Source organism: Pongo abelii, chromosome 2 (genome assembly GCF_028885655.2).
Source record: "Pongo abelii isolate AG06213 chromosome 2, NHGRI_mPonAbe1-v2.0_pri, whole genome shotgun sequence".
NCBI classification, from domain to species: Eukaryota; Metazoa; Chordata; class Mammalia; order Primates; family Hominidae; genus Pongo; species Pongo abelii.
The window spans coordinates 140,291,472-140,307,727 of record NC_085928.1 but is presented as its reverse complement, the minus strand read 5'-3'; the positions used below and the strand labels follow the sequence as shown (position 1 = coordinate 140,307,727).

General features: G+C 40.9%; 1 protein-coding gene and 1 long non-coding RNA gene across 5 annotated transcripts in view; both read right to left on the bottom strand.

Moving 5' to 3' along the window:
* LOC129058637 (uncharacterized) overlaps window positions 1-16,256 on the bottom strand; it is a 39,756-nt gene that overhangs the window by 15,159 nt on the left and 8,341 nt on the right. The window contains exons 3-6 of one of the 3 annotated variants that reach the window (XR_010139236.1): window positions 11,196-11,534; window positions 9,923-10,230; window positions 8,996-9,070; window positions 4,382-4,652 (exon numbers count right to left, since the gene is read on the bottom strand). This is a non-coding gene — a long non-coding RNA (uncharacterized LOC129058637). Of the gene's footprint in view, window positions 1-4,381; window positions 4,653-8,325; window positions 9,572-9,922; window positions 10,231-11,195; window positions 11,535-16,256 lie in introns of those variants that run through there. The other 2 variants (XR_010139237.1, XR_010139238.1) reach the window with 2 other exon arrangements.
* On the bottom strand, window positions 5,937-6,576 carry LOC100432722 (glutathione S-transferase omega-1-like). Of its 2 annotated transcripts, XM_063722185.1 has the most exons (2): window positions 6,207-6,576; window positions 5,937-6,107 (listed from the first exon to the last, which is right to left on the bottom strand). In XM_063722185.1, exons 1-2 carry the CDS (start codon window positions 6,570-6,572, stop codon window positions 5,967-5,969), a joined length of 507 nt encoding a protein of 168 aa, XP_063578255.1. In that variant the 5' UTR covers window positions 6,573-6,576; the 3' UTR covers window positions 5,937-5,966. The 2 variants fall into 2 exon arrangements, with proteins under 2 accessions (XP_063578255.1, XP_063578254.1); XM_063722184.1 differs by having other exon boundaries at window positions 5,937-6,576.

The following is a 16,256-nucleotide window of genomic DNA, read 5'->3' as shown; positions in this document are numbered from 1 at the left end:
GAAGATGATGTGAAGAGAGACAAGGAAGAAAGCCATCTACAAGCCAGGGAGAGAGACCTGGAACAGATCCTTCCTTCACATCCCTCAGAAGGAACCAACCCTGCTCACACCTTGATTTCAGACTTCTAGCTTCAGAACAGTGAGACAATAAATTTCCGTTGTTTAAGCCACATCATTTGTGGTACTTTGTTAAGGCAGCTCTAGCAAATTAATACAACCAGGTAGGATGCATTAGCTTTTCTCCATCATTTTCAAATCGTGTGAAGTACAACAGAGGATCAGAAGGCAGTGTCTGCCCTTTTGGAAACACTTCATTATAGAAATTGAGATTGGGGAGAAAATAACTTGGGAAGAGCAAACTAACTCGAGATTTTTTACTTTGGTCATTCATGAGACCCTGAATAGGAATGGCTAAATCCTGAAGTTCTATACTCCTTGTTCTTTTCTTTCCATTTTCTTGAATTGATAAGCACGATTCATTTTTCACAGCCATCTGTGGGAACACATGAACTCCTTCAGTTAGTGGCTATTAAGATCTGTTCTACAGTCTGAGGGGGGTGATTTGGGAATGTTTTTCTCCTAGGTCCTTTTCATGGAAACTTTTCCAAAACAAAAGGTTAATAAAATTTCAATAGAGGCAGATACAGAATGTCTTGAAAACCCCCTGAAATATTCTCATCACCTTTAATCAGGTCATCTGACAGGCTACCTTCAAAGAACCTGACTTCAGACTGAGTCCTTGTAAGGGCTGATTTTGCTTTACTTGTAAAATGTTATAAAGTCTACTTGCCTTGTTGGTCAAAAGTTGATTAAAGAAGAAATACCAAGGAGAAAGAATGACAAACAGAAAATATATTGAAAATAACTTGGTTCCATTCTCCCTGTCACTTTCAGGTACACCAATCAGACATAGATTTGGTCTTTTCACATAGTCCCATATTTCTTGGAGGCTTTGTTCGTTTCTTTTTACTCTTTTTTCTCTAAACTTTTCTTGCTTCATTTCATTCATTTGATCTTCAATCACTGATACCCTTTCTTCCAGTTGATCGAATCAGCTACTGAAGCTTGTGCATTCGTCACGTAGTTCTCATGCCATGGTTTTGAGCTCCATCAGGTCATTTAATGGCTTCTCTACACTGCTTATTCTACTTAGCCATTTGTCCAATTTTTTTTCAAGGTTTTTAGCTTCTTTTCAATGGGTTCGAACTTCCTCCTTTAGCTCAGAGAAGTTTGATCGCCTGAAGCCTTCTTCTCTCAACTCGTCAAAGTCATTCTCCGTCCAGCTTTGTTCTGTTGCTGGCAAGGAGCTGCGTTCCTTTGGAGCAGGGAGAGGTGCTCTGATTTTTAGAATTTTCAGCTTTCCTGCTCTGTTTTCTCCCCATCTTTGTGGTTTTATCTACCTTTGGTCTTTGATGATTGTGACGTACAGATAGGGTTTTTGGTGTGGATGTTCTTTCGGTTTGTTAGTTTTCCTTCTAACAGTCAGGACCCTCAGCTGCAGGTCTGTTGGAGTTTGCTGGAGGTCCACTCCAGACCCTGTTTGCCTGGGTATCAGCAGCGGAGGCTGCAGAACAGTGAATATTGCTGAATAGCAAATGTGGCTGCCTGATTGTTCCTCTGGAAGCTTTGTCTCAGAGGGGTACCCGGCTGTGTGAAGTGTCAGTCTGCCCCTACTGGGGGATGCCTCCCAGTTAGGCTACTCGGGGGTCAGGGACCCACTTGAGGAGGCAATCTGCCCGTTCTCAGATCTCCAGCTGTGTGCTGGGAGAACCACTACTCTCTTCAAAGCTGTCAGACAGGGACATTTAAGTCTGCAGAGGTTTCTGCTGCCTTTTGTTTGGCTATGCCCTGCCCCCAGAGGTGAAGTCTGCAGAGGCAGGTAGGCCTCCTTGAGCTGCAGTAGGCTCCACCCAGTGTGAGCTTCCCGGCCTCTTTGTTTACCTACTCAAGCCTCAGCAATGGCAGGCGCCCCTCCCCTAGCCTCACTGCCGCCTTGCAGTTTGATCTCAGACTGCTGTGCTGGCAATGAGCGAGGTTCCGAATGGGCATATGATTTATTGCCCTCCAGTTCAACCTGACAATAGAGAATATAATAAATTTGCCCCCCTGAGGAACTTCTTTTCTGCTTCAAGTCCTTCCTTTGGCTATTTTCACCCTCCAATCTCTATCCTTTTCTAGTTTTTAGGTCTAGATTTGCAGATATTTCAGCAAAGCTGCATAATGACCTATTTGGTTGAGTCTTGGGAGTCAGATTCTGATTGCTTCTTGGAAGTGAGCACAGCGATATCCCCCTGGGGCCTTGCTCTGATGCTATTACTGAATATCTTGGTTTCCTGGAGATCAGAGATCCCCTTCTGCAGTTCTGGCTCCATTTCCTCCCGCTTCTGTGGACAAGTGTCACTCCGCTGTCTACAGAGGTTGCTTTTTTCTTCTTTTTTAAAAATTGAGATTAAATACATATAACATAAAATTTACTGTTTTAACCTTTTTAAAGTGTACATTTTGGTGGTTTTTAGTATATTTGCAATGTTGTGCAGCTATCAGCACTAACTCCAGAATGTTTCCAGCACCCCCCAATAAAACCCTGTACCCATTAACTGTCATGTCCTGATTCCTCCATCTCCCTTTTCCCTGGTACCCACTAATCTATTTTCTGTCTCTATGGATTTGCCTATTCTGGTTATTTCATATAAATTGAATTATACATTACTTGGACTTTGTGTCTAGCTTCTTTCATTTAGCATGTTTTCATGGTTCATCCATATTGTAGCATGTTTCAGTATTCCATTCCTTTATTTGGCTGACTATCATTCCATTGTATAGATATACGTTTTATTTTTATTTATTTATTAATTCATCAATTGATTAACATTTGGGTTGTTTCCATTTTTGGGCTATTATGAATAATGCAGCTATGAATATTCAGGTATAAGTTTTAGTGTGGACATATGTTTTCATTTGTACGTATATGTATTAATATATCCACAGGGTATATACCTGTGATTGGAATTGCTGGGTCATATTAGTAACTCTATGTTCTTGAAGAACTTTCAACCATTTTTTAGTCTTTTCTTTTTGGGGAGAATAAGATGATAAGATTGATTTCAGACACACTGATGTTTAGGAGAAGCTGAACTGTCAGAGAGAAATGCCCACCATGAGTTGAAGATGCAAGAGTGGAGCCCAGGTAGGCATATCAAGATTGCATATGTCAACTTGGGCATCATCCAAATGCAGTGACTGCTAAACCTATGAGGGAGATGAGGTCTTTGAGGGTGATAACAGATAGAGGGAAGAAAATATGAGGAGCCTATGATAGGCCCAGCACTGCCTAGGATTGTACTTTACTTGTGTTGTTAGTTTAATCATTACAACATAATTGAGTGCTACTATTAGCTCCATTTTATAGATAGGGCAACTGAAGCTCACTGAGGTTAAGCATAGGAGCTAGTTTGCATAGTTTGTATACAGCAGAGCCAGGATTTAAATGCTGGCAAAGAATATAGATATAGCTGGAAGAAATTTAGAGGATGAAAAACAAATTAAAAAGGAAGAGAGAGATCCATTAAGTGCAATAGGATGGGATAAGTGAGTTATTGTGTTCCAGAATAAAAGGAAGAAATTTTTTTGTTTTTTGTTTTAGAAGGAATATGTCAGTTGTGCAGACTGTTACAAAGGCATCAAGTAAACCCAAGATATATATATATAATAATATCTAATTATCCCATTTCTGACCCATTACAATTCTCAGGATGTTTGCTATTTAGCTTTTAACTGATCTGTCCTGGCTGCTGCTCTATGTGCATTTTCCTCTGCAGAACACCAGGACATCACTGGATTGCTATTATAGACAATAAATGCATTTCAGAACAAGTAAGGAAACAGATTATTTACAGAGAAAACAGTTTCACAAAAACTATTTTTTTTTTTTTTTTGAGACAGACTCTCGCTCTGTCACCCAGGTTGGAGTGCAGTGGCACAATCCTGGCTCACTGCAACCCCCGCCTCCTGGGTTCAAAGGATTCTCCTGCCTCAACCTCCCGAGTAGTTGGGATTACAAGCACACACCACCATGCCTGGCTAATTTTTGTATTTTTAGCAGAGGCGGGGTTTCACCACGTTGGTCAGTCTGGTCTTGAATTCCTGACCTCAGGTAATCCGCCTGCCTCGGCCTCCCAGAATGCTGGGATTACAGGCGTGAGTCACTGCGCCCGACCAAAAACTAAAATTTTTCAGTAAAATGAGATTCTTTCATGGTAAATCATGAAGTAAAATTTTGAATGCATAACACTAAATAACTCTTAGTACTAGAAGGAAAAAGAATTATATTGTAGCACTGAAATAAAACTGTATTGTATGGGTAATGAAGCAGTACCCTCACCTTTCTTCAGTATTTTATATCTTTGGCTTCTTTTTCCCCCTTTTCAGATGGTAGCAGGTGGACTTGAGATTAAAGAGCCATTATTTCAGAGCACTGAAGCACATCCACGTAATGATGACATTATGTGAGAAATCTCAGGCAGTTTCAGTCCGTCAAGTCTTTTTCATTAGTAGTCGCAGGTATTGCTGGGGCTAGAGTCCTCCCCCACTTCAGATTGTTGGTTTATTTGGCGCTTCAGGATATTTTCAAAGAAAAAATAAGGTTGGATTCCCTGAAAAACCAATTATAAAAGCTTTCCATACAAAGCTTTTGTATGGAAAATTGCCATGAAAAACTAAGGAACAAATGTTTTTAAGAGAAAAATAAGGTAAAAATAAAGTGAAATGGATGTCTAGTAAGTCTCTGTTATTCACAAGTCAATGGGTGACAACCAAGCAACTAACTAGAATACATTCACCCATTGGCTTGTCTGCAGCTCGATTTCACAGGCTGCTCTTTGTTAGAAAACAAATGGTTTGGGGGCTGCTTTTTATCAAAAGAAAAGCCTTACCGAGAACTCCTATACCCTCACTATCTGGCTAAATAGTTTTTTCTAACTCCTATATTACTAGTTGACTGGTACCTGGCACTGGGATGATTAAGGCAGAGGAATATTGTCTCTTGGGTGTATGAGTCAGATAGTTGAGGTAAGACTCTGGATTGGTTAGTTTGCATATCAAAGGCATGCATGCTCCTGGCTGAGTCTTTTGCTGTCTCTAAGAATTGGCTAACCCTGAAAGGGGCTGTCTCTCCCCAGCTAGATAGGTTTTTTTAAGATATCAAAACATCGTAACATAGAAAAATTTAAAAATATACAATCGAAAATGTGGGTTTTTTCCATAATTTGTTAATTGTCATGAAAAGGCTAAAGCAATGAAGCATTGTTCTATTCTGAATATGAAACAGGTAGTTATATTAAACTGAACTATAAGGTACTGTAAGAAAAGAAACCAAGTTCATTGAAGTCTTCCCAGTGTGGGCCATTTTCTAACATTAATTACATCTATGTTAATTACTTTTTGTTGATTATTCAAATTCATTCTATTTATTTATTTGTAGATAGAATCTAGCTCTCACGTAAAAGGGATTTAGAAAGGAAAAAAGACCTAAAATCAAATTTGGATAAGTAATATTAAAAAGCTGTTAATGTCCCATCACCCTGCAGAAAGCAGTGTACATTAGTATATTAATGTGGGCAGCAAAGGCTATCTGGTTAATACAGGAAAATTTTAGAGAGATTTATGTTCACTCTTCATCTCTTTTGCATCATTTTTTTCTTCAGGGTTGCCTATCTTTCTTGTTACTAGTCCTTTGTGGTTTGTGTACTATTTGATCTCTTCTCTAAGGTTTTATTACAGTTTTGATACCACCTTTTTTTTTTCTAAGTGAAAGAAAACATCAGACATAGCTTTATTGCTGACTCCTGCCCCCTTCAGAGCCCATAGTCACAGGCCTCCAGGCTGTAAGTAGAGCTCTATGAAAGCTTGCCAGTCCTTCACACCAGTGAGCAGGGCTGAGACTGTGGGATCTTCCCTCATGGCTGCCATCACAGTTTAAGTTCTGGAGTGTGGTCTACACACTCATTTAACTTCATTGCTTCCAGCCGTTCAAACCAGGGCCAGATGACGTAGTCAATCACAGAGATGGAATTGCCGCCAAAGAAGGTTTTCTTCTTATTAATCAGAACCTCCCCTAGCTTGCTAAATTCTTTACACAATGCTTCTTTCAGGCCAGCACTGTCCTCCTTATTTTGGCTTCTAAGGAAGCTTCCTACCAAAGATAGCACCTTAGAAAACAACTCAAAGACCATCTTCTGGCAAGCTTTCTCATAGGGGTCATCTGGCAACAGCTTCTTCCCTGAGTATGCTTCATCCAGGTACTCACAGGTGATGGCAGACTCGTAGATCAGCTGACCCTGACTGTTTTCCAGAACTGGCACCAAACTAAAGGGATTTTTCTTAAAGAACCACTCAGGCTTATCTTTCAGGTTGATATAGATGATTTCATGCCTGATTCCCTCGACCTTCAGAACCAGACACGTCCTCTCAGTAAACGGGCAGAACCTCATGCTGCAGATGCAGATCAAGCCCTCTGGGACCAGCCCCAGGGATGTGCTTCCCTTTCCCAGGCTCCTGGCTGACTCCTGTAACATCGCAGAGCCTCGCAGGCCAAGCTGCCAGTGCCGCGGGCTCTCGACATCGACATTTTGAACATTTGACATCTCTTTAAACTTTAAAATATTTAACGAAGTAAAAAAAATCTCCAAAGTTATACAAACACATATTATTTTTGAGTAATCATTGAGTATTGACACATTTAGATTAGTATGACATTCTTATAACTACACTATTAAGTTCAAAAAGGAAGATACATTTCTATTTAGTGTTACTCATAAAAAAAATTCAAAACTCATGTTTTTGTTTTGTTTTGTTGTTCTTGTTTGGTTTTTGGAGACAGAGTCTTGCTCCGTTGCCCGGGCTGGAGTGCAGTGGTGCAGTCTCGGCTCACTGCAGCCTCCGCCTCCCAGGTTCAAGCAATTCTCTTGCCTCAGCCTCCTGAATAGCTGGGATTACAGGCATGCACCACCACGTCCAGCTAACTTTTGTATTTTTAGTAGAGACGGGGCTTTGCTATGTTGGCCGGGCTGGTCTCAAACTCCTGGCCTCAAGCAATCCACCTGCCTCAGCCTCTCAAAGTGCTGGAATTACAGGCTTGAGTCACCATGCCTGGCCTCAAAACTCGGTTTTTAAAGATTAAGTAAAGAAATACTCAGGAGCTCATTCATTTCACATCTGTCACCTGACCGTGTCTACAGTTATTAATGACCTCATGTTGTTTTCATTGTATTTGCATGCCTGTGCATAAATCGTCCAGAATCATTAATATGGATTACTTTCAGCTAAACCTTGGGAGAAATCATGCCTTGCATTTCAGACAGAGAAGTGACCAGTCCAGGGAGGGAATCAACCATGCTTACAACATTGCTGCTAATAGGTAATCTTTTTTAAAAAATGTATTTACTGCCTGCCACCATAGATGAGCTGGTGTGATTTGGGCTTCCCGGACCACACCCGTTATGACAGAAACCTATTGGCATTTCCAAGACTCAAGACAGACTATGTGCTCTCTGTTCCATAAGAAGAAGGGGCTAACAAGGCCTCAGTTATGACATTCAGGAAAGAAAACTGATATTATCAGTGAGGAAAATCCACTTATAACCAGCCCAGCATGTGTTAGCTATTGGAACCACTGTGAGAACTCTCTGTAGCCCTTATGTGTGGTCTAGAATCTTCTTTGCAGTTGATGACTATGACACAATTCAGTTCTAAGTCCACAAAAAAATATGTTTTAGCCAGAATTTCCTATATTAACTAGATTTTCTCTGCTATCCAAATTCATGTAGTTTACTTTCTGCAGGATACTGGGATATCAACAGCTTTTAGGGTTGCTCGCTCAAACTTCATTCTAGGTTTTTTTCCTTCCTAATTTTTTTGGGGTGAGAGTTGGAGTTTGTCTGTTGTTTTGTTGAATTTTATCTCCACAACCAGCCAATTCCCCTTCCCCACTTCTCTTAACCCTCCTTTGGTCCCAAGGATTTTCTCTTCTCTGGATACAAATGGACATCTCGGCTCCTCCATATTAGATTGGCTGCCTAGCTGGCTCCCTGCATCAAAGAGAACTTTGGTCACAGGGCATAGAGTAACTATTACTCCATCGTCCTGCCTGTGCATAGTTAGGTGATAGCACAAGTGCCACCCCTCCCCTTTCCAATAAAGAGAGAAACAAGATTAGAGTTCAGCACTTGGGCTATTATTTCATAAAGAGTTCAGTGCTTCGGCACAATTGCCTGATCTTTATCATCACAATTCAATTTTTCAGGATACACTGAAGAGAAAAAATCGTGTTCAAGTTATCTTCCTCCTTGTACAAGAACATCCAGCAACACCCCCCTCCTCCCAATTCCCAGAGGAGGACAGCAGCCACTGCAACTACTGAATGCCATTAGAAATACCAAGATGAGTCCCCTCCATTTCAAGACTTGACAGCTTTGTGCTTTTTCAGGCACAGAGAGTTGATCTGACTTTTCTTCTTCTGAAAGCTTTCTGCAGGGCCCTGCAGAATAACTTTTGCTTTGATTACCCAGTGATTTACAGCCCTTCTCATTTGCTTCTCATATCTCCTTTTTCCAGAGTATAGAGAGCTCTCCTTTTACTCTGAGGAGGCAACCTCTCCTGTTGCCTCAAAGCAATTTTTCTTATCATCTACTGGAATTTCAAGGCCTATCTCCTTTATGCTCTTTTGATTCTCCTAAATAATGATTGTCTATTTTCTTTCTTCTTTCTTCCTGCTTCCTGTCTTTCTCCCTCCCTTCCTTTTTTCCTTCCTTTCTCTCCTTTCTCTCTTCCCCTCCCTCCCTCCTCCCTGCCTTCCTTCCTTCATTTCTCTCTGTCATTCCTTCTTTTTTTCTTTCTTTCTGACATCCATGTTTTCATCATGGGGCAGATTTAATATAAATGCAGAGCACTGTAATTCTAATAGAGAAAGCAAATAATACCTTCTTGATCTCATATTTACCTAGTTTGTATCTGCAAGTTGTCTTGTGAATTATAGAGTTTTGTAGTAATAGTTGTCTCAGTATTCCTGATAGGTCTGCAAAATAGCATGCCAATACTCAGATATAAGAGAGATGTGTTAGCAGGGCTCCTCTCAGAAGCAAAGCTGAGACAAAGATTGAGTGCACATAGTCTATTTGGAATGTTGAGAGAGAAGGGCAGAAGAGAGAGAAAGAAATAATATAAGGAAGCTAGTCTCTAAAGGGACACTATTAAGGCAACTACCATAGTGTCCACCTGAAGTTTCATCCTGTGGAGAAGTTTTTTAAAATGGTATGAAACACATGCTTCATTATGATTCTAGTCAAGGGGCAAGGGAGCTGGAGTATTTATACATTGTACTTAATAAGTTTTGGTTAAAGGATACCACTGATGGGTTATGAGTTACCCAGGCACTTTGGATCTGCCCTGCATGGAGGCAAAGTGGGTTCCAGCAGTCTGAGGGTAGCCCTCTAACAATGTTGTAGATGCTGACTGTTGGAAGGCAGGCTGGCATGCACCGAAGTGAGGCGATATGGAAGGGGCACTGGTGTATCTACTGTAGGGAACCAAGGGAGAGAGGTTGGAGGGCTTAGATTAAAATCCCACTACCTATGCAACAAGCAACCAATTTGAAAGTCATAATGGTGGTGGACTATGTTGTGACCTCAAAGTTCTCTACAAACAGGTGGCCTAGGTAAGCAGATAATCAGAGGAGTAGCTATTTGTCATTCTTCTAGCTGCCCAGCCCCTAAAACCTTTCCTACTGGGGAGCTCTACACCATTAAGCGACTTGGTAAAATGCTCTCATTCCAAAAGCCAAAAGGGCTGGCTAACATTTTCTTCCCTTGCTTCCTTGTAGCCAGGATATGGGCAGGTGATCTGGCCTTAGTCATTGAAAGACTCCTACCTGGGACTTCTAATCTTCAGCAAGTAAGGCAAAGATGAAGGAACTGTGTGTGGGGTTTTTCTTGATGGTGCTGTTGGGAGTGCAGGAGCAGAGGAGTCAGTGGTAGCAGCCTAACAGCAGTGATGCAAGTATAACCTTGATCCCTAATTTGTGCCCATTTTCACATGTCCTTCCAGCAAATTTGTCTTCTGTTTCACGTAGCAAGTCTTGGCTTCTGTTGTCTGCCACTGAGAACAATTGACCTTTGAGAATAACAAAATTTGGAATGCAGGCCATGCCCTGCTCTGTGCAGAGGACTTTTCTAGGATCTAGAGACAAGGATGAGAGAAATAAAGCCAATAGATAACAAATGTTTCACCTTCAACAAACTCATAATCCAGTTGAACAGATAGATACAAAGTAAACTCATGCAAAAAAGCCTGAAATATACACATTTACATTATCTCATTTACATATGTTATCTCTTTTACTTAATTATCTTTTATATACTTGGGGTCATTTATCCTCAGAAACCCTGCCCAGGAAGTACTATTGCCTAGGATTTACAGAGTAAGAAACTGGGGCATGGAGGAATTAAGTAGTATTCTCAGAATTCTACAGAGTTAAGTAATATTCCCTGAATGCTACAGTCAGGACATGACAAAATTGAGACTCAAACTCTATTGTGTCTACTCTGCCACGTGCCCTTCCCACTAGCGTTCTGTTTGGGAGTACCTTGCTGTACATGGACAAGGGGCTAGAGCAGGGGTTGGCAGACTATGATCTATGCGTTTAATCCAAACAGCCAATTCTTTTTGTAAATAACAGTTAATTGGAGCACAAACATACTCATTTTCTTATGTATTGTCTATGGCTCCTTTTGAGTTATAATAGCAGAATTAAGTAGTTGCAACACAGACCATATGGCCTGCAAGCCTACAATATTTACTATCTGGCCCTTTTCAGAGAAAGTTTGCCAACCTTTGAGCTAGAACATAGATTTAAACAACTTAGTTTTGCTGAGTTAAGCTTCTCAGGGTCTTATAACTGGTGTCATCCGATCTGCACTATTCTAGGGACATTAATGACTATATGATAAGTACAAAGCAATAGCCATGTGATGATAATATATTAATAATGATGATAATAACTGTCATTAATGAGGACTCCCTATGTTCAGGCTCTGTGATGAATGCTTCACTAATATGCTATAACTAGGCTGATTTCAGGTTCAGAGAGGTTAAGTAAAATTGTGCAAGAGCAGAGAACTGTTAAGTGGCAAAGCTGGATTTACCCCACATCAGTCTGTCTCCAGAGGCTGGGTTTTAACTAGCATACTTTACTGTCTTTCACATCCATCATGAAGAGTGAAATCTAGAAAAAAAAGAAAAGGCTAATTGTCTGAGCCTCTGTGGAGGCAGGCAGATCATCAAGGGCCACCTGAAGAAGCTGGTGTGAATGAGACAGTGAATGTCAGGTGATTCACAGCAGGAATGTTTGGTTGTGATGGGCACTTCTGAAGTTGTCAAGTTTCCACTTGTAACAAGGTTCCACTTGTAATTACCAGAGTTGCTTTAAGTTTTCTCAGTGAAACATGTTGACAAACCATTCAAGGTAACATTGCTGTAGAAACCTAACAAAGATGAAACAGAAGCCAATTTAGTTCCTCATCCACTAACATTTGGCTTTCAAGAACTTCTGAATATTTTGAATGACCCATCTCCCAAACCTTTACAGCTTCAATGATAATATGGAGAATTTGCCTGCTCTACCCATGCTAGTGCAGCAAGAGGGTGGATTGTGAATCCTCTTAAAGAGGGTTTAAAATAGGCCTGCCTGGTCTTGGAATGTCAATTGCACAGTGCCCTGCCTTGCTGGGAGATTCAAGATAGTTCATGATAGTGATGCCAAGGGGCAACATCATTCCCTTGGCTTCAGCCTTACTTGCTCCCTGTGTTAAGGGAGCCCTTACTTACCCCAGGTGTTGGACACGCAAGGATGTAAGCAGCCTCAAAGCTTCCCACTGCACCCTAAAATATGCAGAGCTTGGCACTGGTTGCCCTCAAATTTTGGAATCCCAGTTCTGAACACAGAACTGCAATGTAAGTCTTAGAGTCTAAATTGTGGCCCTTAGCCTGGACACTTTGAAGGGCAGGGAGAACCTCCTACTTCTCTTGGTATTGTCCGTGCCTAGCATATTTAGCATATTGCTGGGCACAGGGTAGATCATAGAAAAAGATTTAGTGCACCACTGTATCAGCCTCAAGGAAAGTCGAGACAGGACAGCTGGCTGTATTTCTTCTTTATTCATGCATGGCATCCCCTGGGTTCCTGTGGGCTAGGGCCCAGGATCAGACTTCAACTCCTGAAACCCTTAGCCTGGTGCTCTGGGTCTCATGTACCCAGAAAAGAATAGTAATATTAATAATACAAGAAAACAACTACCATTTTAGCAACGGCTAAAATTTATTTGATGATTAAACCTACCTATAAGTAGATGTTATTATCCCCATTATATAGATGAGGAGAATTAGACTCAGAGAAAAAGAAAAAACTTGTTCCTAGATTACTGTATTAATTTTTTATTGCTACATAACAAATTACGTACCAGAAATTTAGTGCCTTAAAACAACACACATCTATTACCTCAAAGTCCTCATGGGAGAAGTCTGGGCACAGCTGGTCTAGGTCCTCTACCCAGGATCTCATAAGACTTCAATCGAAGTGTCAGATTGGATGTATCCTTACCTGAGTACTTGACTGGGGTAGAATCTATTTCCAAGCTCATCCAGGTTGTTGGAAAAATTCATTTCCTTGCAGCTGTATGACTTAGGCCCCAACTTCTTACTGGCTTTCAGCTGGAGGTCCCCTTCAGGTCCTTGAGATGACCCACAGTTCCTCCCATATGGCCCTTTTCATAGGCAGTTCATATGGCTGTTTGTTTTTTCAAAGCTAGGGAAGTCTCTCACTCTAGTTAACTAAGATGGAGTTTTATATATCATAACATAAATCATGGGAGTGACATCAAATCGCCTTTGCCATATAATGTAATGTAATTACAATCCATCAGTAGTGACATTCCATCACATTTGCCGTATTCTGTTGGTTAGAAGCAAGTCACACTTTCCACTTGCACTCAAAGGGAGAGGATTACATAAGGATGTGGGATTATGCAAGGGCGTGACTCATTGGAGGTGGCCTTAGGAAGTGCCCACTACAATTACGTCACTGCTACGTGGCAAAGCAGAGATCAGAGCCATGCCACACTGCCTCCCTGACACTTCTAGGTTCCCTCCTTTCTCCGTCTGCCTCTTTTGCTACATGGAATTGTCCTGTCACATGAGTCTCAAGTCATAGGATTAGAGACACCTTTGACTCTGCCCTCAAAGTCGTGCTCATACTTTTTATGATTGAACCCTTTCCTTTTTTCAATATAAACTCTGTTGAAGAGGGTTTAAAATAGCCTTTCTTGTCTTGGAATGTAATTTACGTAGTACCCAGTCTTGTTGAGAGATTCCAGGTGGTTTATGATGATAAAACAACCAGCAGAGCCCTTAGAGTGAACCTGGGCAGATATACTATGAAAACTCAATACTCTCTTACATGGGCTGAATTCTATTTCCCCTAAGGACAGCTTCTATATACATGCAAACAAAGATTTAACAAATGTCTATAGAAGAAGAAAAAGACTAAAGGCTATTTTTCAGTTTAAGTCAGTTCAGAAATACTCATGTCTGGATATAATTTAAACTGCCAATGAAATGCAGTGGAGATAGATCAGAGGCACAGCCTCTGTGAAGAAAATTGTCAATGCATGAGACACCTCTGTCAGAGTGTCCCATCATCTTTTTATTTCTGGGAAGATAGACCCTGTCTCATGACAGGGTCATGACAGCCTTATCATAGAGGTTGCTATATATCTGTGGATGTGCCTGATTTCTTGGCCTTTTTTCATTTTGTCTAAATAGTGATACAGTGTAGATCTGATTTGATGAGCAGACTCCACAGAGAGCTTTGTCTACTGTTTATTGGTTTGTGATGAAAAACAACTCTGCAGAAACATAAAGTGTGTTCTGCTCCTGAGTCTGAGACAGATTCCAAGTTCATTCAAACTCATAAAAAAAATTGAAAAAGGGAACAGAAACTCAAGCTGGTCTTCGTAGAGAATAGGGATTGCTTTAGCAGGTATACTAAAGTTTTTCATCAAAAGTAAGTTAGGCAGCCCAAATACAATTTTTATAATATGCCAGTACATTGTACAGTGCTCCCATCAATCACAGCAGGATAATGTCACAGTAAAGAAAGGTCATGGAGGAAAGCAGAGAATTTAGCTGAGCTGAATTTATTAAAATACTGTAGAAGCAGATAAAGGCAGTCTATGCAAAGCTGAAGTCTATACAATACTGTTGTGTGTATAAAAGAAGACAAGGTATTTACTTTTTGCCACCCAAACTTTAAAAAATATATACAATTTACAAAACCGTGTTGCTTTTTAAATTGCTTTTGAATTGGGGGAACTATTTATTTAAGCAGGTTAAACCAAGGAAATAAATGACAAAATAATGTTCAGTATTTTATGTAATGAGATACTTGATTGAGTTCCACAAGAATGGTGATTAGAGACTAGTCAGTGGGAAGCTGCTATTACACTAACCTTTTGCCATTCCTTTATGACACAGACCCACAGTGGAAAACGTAATTGTTATTTTTGAAAGTGGATCCTGATTCTTACAGGACTTGATTGCTAGGGGCATGGGGGAGAGCAGTGAAGAGAAGAAGGGAGGGAGAGAAGATCCAGATGTTTAGAAAGTTAGACCTAGTATGACTGGGCACTGGCTGGGGGACAGGTGAAGGCAAATATCACCCTCTACCCAACTCCCCTACCCTGATCCAATATTAGAGAAGAGTTGTGGAAGAAAAAAGAAAAGGTGAGATTGGTAATCATTTGATTCCTTAGGATACTTCTGCTATAATAGAAAACTAAATTGAGGCAACAAAATCATGAAATAGCTCCTATAATAAGAAGTTGGAGGAAGGAGAATCTCAATATGAGGTGGCACTCTAAAATTCTCCTGGCGTTCTCTTCCAGCTGCAAGGTGGTAGCTACTGCTCCAAGCACCTTATCCTTACAGGATGCAGGGTGGGGGCTGGGGAAAGGGATGCATAGAAACAGTAAAAGGGATGAGTCTCACATGACCACAAGAAGCTGAAACACAGAGCATAACTAGAAATTGTCCATGAAAAGATTGTCAAACTCTGTTAAATATTTGAAGGGATTTATTCTGAGCCAAATATGCGTGACCAGTGGCCTGTGGTACAGCCCCGAGAGCCTGAGAACTTGTGCCCAAGGTGGTCAGGCTACAACTGACAACTTGGCTTTATACATTTTAGGGATACATAAGATATCAATCAATGCATGTAAGATGTATTACATTGGTTTGATCTGGAAAGCAGAAAAACTGAAAGCCAGGACAAGGGGGCTTCCAGGTCATAGGCAGATTCAAAGATTTTCTGATTGGCAATTGGTTGAAAGTGTTGTTATCTAAAGACCTGGAATCAATAGAAAGGAATGTCTGAATTACAATAAGGGGTGGTGGAGGCCAAGGTTTTACCATGCAGATGAAGCATCCAGGTTTCAGAGAGAATAGATTGTAAATGTTTCTTATCAGATTTAAAGAGGCTGTTCTATTCGTCTTAAGGACTGTGTTGATGTGGATGCTGGTCAGCTGTGCCTGAATTCCAAAAGGGAGATGGGCATAATGAGGCATGAATGACTCCCTCTTCCCATCATGGCCTGAACTAGTTTTTTGGGTTAACTTTGGAATGCCCTTGTCTGAGAGGGGTCCATTCAAATGGTTGGAGTGTTAGATATGAGTTCTAAATTTCTTTTCAAAGAAGTAATATGTCAGTATGTTCAATTCTTTGCCTTCTACTTTTAAACTTACCTTCCTTGTAAAGCAACCTTTTTTGATTACCTACTCCACCCTGACTCATTCTGATTACCTGCTCCACCCTGAGTCATTCCTATCATCTGCTCCACCCTGACTCATTCCAATTACCTGCCACCTGCTCTGCCCAGACTCCCGCCAAAGCACTCACCCTGTCATTCTCTTTAAATTAGCCAATTGGAATTAGTTTAGCCTGTGCAGTCTAACCCTAGTCAATAGGGGAACGGCACAGCAGCAGAGGCCGTGTGCATCAGGGATAAGAACTCCTTCCCCTCCCTTGTCCAAGTGTGTGCTCACCATTGTTCCATCTGTAAGGGCACACCCTTCTGTAGAAGTAACTTGCCTTGCTGAGAATTAAAAAGAAAACTTTATATTCCAGTGCTATTCCTTTTGTGGCACTGAAACTT

Bases quoted from the DNA above. Each gene is read 5' to 3' on its own strand.
- LOC100432722 (XM_063722184.1), bottom strand. From the start codon at position 6,572: ATGTTACAGGAGTCAGCCAGGAGCCTGGGAAAGGGAAGCACATCCCTG.